Below are 3,198 nucleotides of genomic sequence, written 5' to 3' on the forward strand. Positions count from 1 at the left end.
CATCAATCCATCATCACTCTCAGGACCAAAGCTTTGCTCAGGAAGTACCAATGATAACCATAGCCCATTTATGAGTTACAATACTAGTTGATACAGTGACCCATTAATAAAATAAAAATTAGTTAATATTTACTGACTAATTCCTATGAGCCAGACATTGTTCTGAGCACTGGAAAATAGAAAAATGTATATACAATAAAGTCCCTATACTGATGGTTTATGTAACATAAACTCAGCTGGTGATAAAGACTGTAAGGTGAGCATGCTATCTTAGTCAGGAATGCCCCTTCTAGGAGGTGGCAGTTCACTAGAGATATGAGGTAAACATTTAGAAGAAAACTGTTGTGAATGAGGGGACTAGCGAGCACAGAAACTCTGGAGACAGGATTACATTAGATATATTCAAGGAATGGCAACTGAGCTAACAGAGCCAGAGAAGAATGTTCAAGAAAGTGTGGTAAGAAATCACATTGGAGAGGAAGCTGGGGAAATGATCCTGTTTGGTTACACAGTTTGTCATGAAGACTGGATTTCATTGTGTGACAGAAAGCCAGTAGAGGGTTTTAAGCAAGGAAGTGATATCATATATTCCTTAAATTTATCCATGATAACTCAACTCAGCAGGCTTCTCTAACCATTAACATGAAAATGGACAGTCTTACTTTCAAGGACTCAAAAGGTATTTCCACAGAAGGAAAGTGTTATAAATAGGATTCCTTTTTCTACCCATCTTCCTTTTTGAAGCTGGGAATGTATCAAAATCAAAGTTAAGTTAATTAAATCACAAGAACTGAAGTGGGAGATGCAAACCCTTCAGAAACACAGTATATTTCTGAGCCAAAACTCTGTCCAGAATGCAGAGAGGGCTTATCGTGTCAACAGCAGAGGGACCTACGTGAATACACTCAGGCCACCATCTATGTTCATAAAGTTGTGGATAACAAAAAGGTGATGAAGGATTCAGCTCCGGAGCTCAATGTGAGTAGTTCCGAAACAGAGGAGGATAAGGAAGAAGCTAAACCAGATGGAGAAAAAGATCCAGATTTTAATCAAAGCAATGGAGGGACAAAGCGGCAAAAGATAACCCATCAAAATTATATAGCCTATCAAAAGCAAGTCATTCGGCGCAGTATGCGACATAGAAAAGTTCGTGGTGAGAAAGCACTTCTTGTTTCTGCTAATCAGACGTTAAAAGAACTGAAAATTCAGATCATGCATGCGTTTTCAGTTGCTCCTTTTGACCAGAATCTGTCAATCGACGTAAAGATTCTAAGTGACGACTGTGCCACCCTCGGCACCCTCGGCGTCATTCCCGAATCTGTCATTTTGTTAAAGGCTGATGAGCCAATTGCGGATTACGCCGCAATGGATGACGTCATGCAAGTATGTATGCCGGAAGAAGGGTTTAAAGGTACTGGTCTACTCGGACACTAATCTTTTGAACACTTGCTGACGGCTAAAGAAATGACCAGAACGGAAGCGAGGAGTTTGGCATGTTAGGGCATTACCGAAAAAGTGGATTTAAGAATTAAACCATTCTATGACTCTTCCAAAAGGCAGAGAACTCTTCCGAAGTGACTGTCCCAAATGCCTTATGTCAAATAAAGCAGATTGCACTGAAAGACATTAAAAAAAAAAAAAAATGAGAAAGAGATGTTTAATTCATACATGAGGATCTGTTGGAAAGGAAGCAATCTTGCAATATGAATGTTCTAATTGTCTTCTAGATATTCAGTCATTGTGATCCAAACTCATCCCCCACAGCCCTATGCTTATCCATAGAGAAAGCAGATAAATTTAAGTCTAAACAACCAGTACCACAGAAGACTGGAAGAAGAGAGAATTATTTTATTTTTTTTTTAATTTATTTATTTGACAGAGAGAGAGATCACAAGTAGGCAGAGAGGCAGGCAGAGAGAGAGAGGAGGAAGCAGGCTCCCTGCGGAGCAGAGAGCCCGATGCGGGGCTCCATCCCAGGACCCTGAGATCATGACCTGAGCTGAAGGCAGCGGCTTAATCCACTGAGCCACCCAGGCGCCCCAGAAGAGAGAATTATTTTAAAGAACAAAATGGGTTTCCAACACCTCCTCCCCACTTCCTTGAAAAGCCACATGGGAAGACCTCAGCCCTAAGATTGCAGTACCCTACACTCTATGGAATTGAGAGTAATTCTAAAGAATGGAAGGGGCATTCTGGAACTCCTACCTATACTCTGACTCTCCCCATCCTAGTTAACATTGGCTTAAATGATCATAGGTCTGAATTCCCCATGTGTTTGACCAATTAACCCAAGATGTGTAATGATGTTCTATCCTGTACATGTATTAAAGTTATACTCAAAACTGAGAACTTTTAGCTTTTTTCTTTCCCAGATTAAACAAGCAAGCAAGCAAACAAAAGTCTAAGAAACCTGAGTGAAAATGTTTCCTGAAGCTACTGTAGAGTCAAATTGAGAAATTGACTGGGGTAGTGAGCCATACGGGAATGAACGAGGGCTCTTTGTTTGCTTTAACTAATGAAGCCAGACTTCTTGGAAGATGGCTCATGTCTATACAGAGTGAGAAATCACTCATTTTAGATGTATAAAATAACAAAGAAGAAGACATTTAATGTAAATGTAAAGGGCCAGACAAGGAGACCAAAAAGAAGTTCATTTCTTGATGAAAGAAAACAAACAGATCATCAGGAAATAATACATATAACATAAACCATGCAGACTCAATGAAGGTTTTAAAAAAGAAATAATTTAATACCAAACACAAAATTTGTGGAAATATTTAGTGAAAAGAATGACCTGGTTGCATCAGCAAATGCAGTTGAGATAAGTTTTAAAATTACTTTGTCAGCAAAGTAATTTTGCCTCCTTCCAAAAGAGCAATGCATGAAAGGAAATAAAGGACTCTTGCTGAGGTAAATTGTCACCTAGTTCCAGGATCCAGGCCTAGAAAATGTAATGAAAATCAAATGTATTTAGAAGCAAAAATATACTGTATTTTTTTTAAAGTGGGCCAAGACTATACAACACAAGTTCTACTAGAAAATTCTGAAATGTTCTATGAGCTTTCCAAGTTGCTCAGTGCTCTCCTTCAGAGAATCACTATGCCTCTAGGAGAATCCTGTCCCAGTGAGTGCAATGACTCAACTTACCAAGACAAATTCTATGGCAGTTCCTTCCAGCCACATGGATGCATTCTCCAG

General features: G+C 39.2%; 1 protein-coding gene across 1 annotated transcript; it reads left to right on the plus strand.

Annotated features, from left to right (window-relative positions):
* Positions 1-786: 786 nt before the first annotated feature.
* On the plus strand, positions 787-1,615 carry LOC123937223 (ubiquitin carboxyl-terminal hydrolase 48-like; the record flags this gene model as incomplete). Its single annotated transcript, XM_045997899.1, has 1 exon — positions 787-1,615. A coding segment is annotated over one exon (648 nt), but the record flags the coding sequence as incomplete, so codon positions are not given.
* Between the last annotated feature and the right edge of the window lie 1,583 nt (positions 1,616-3,198).

Source organism: Meles meles, chromosome 2 (genome assembly GCF_922984935.1).
Source record: "Meles meles chromosome 2, mMelMel3.1 paternal haplotype, whole genome shotgun sequence".
Lineage (NCBI taxonomy): Eukaryota > Metazoa > Chordata > Mammalia > Carnivora > Mustelidae > Meles > Meles meles.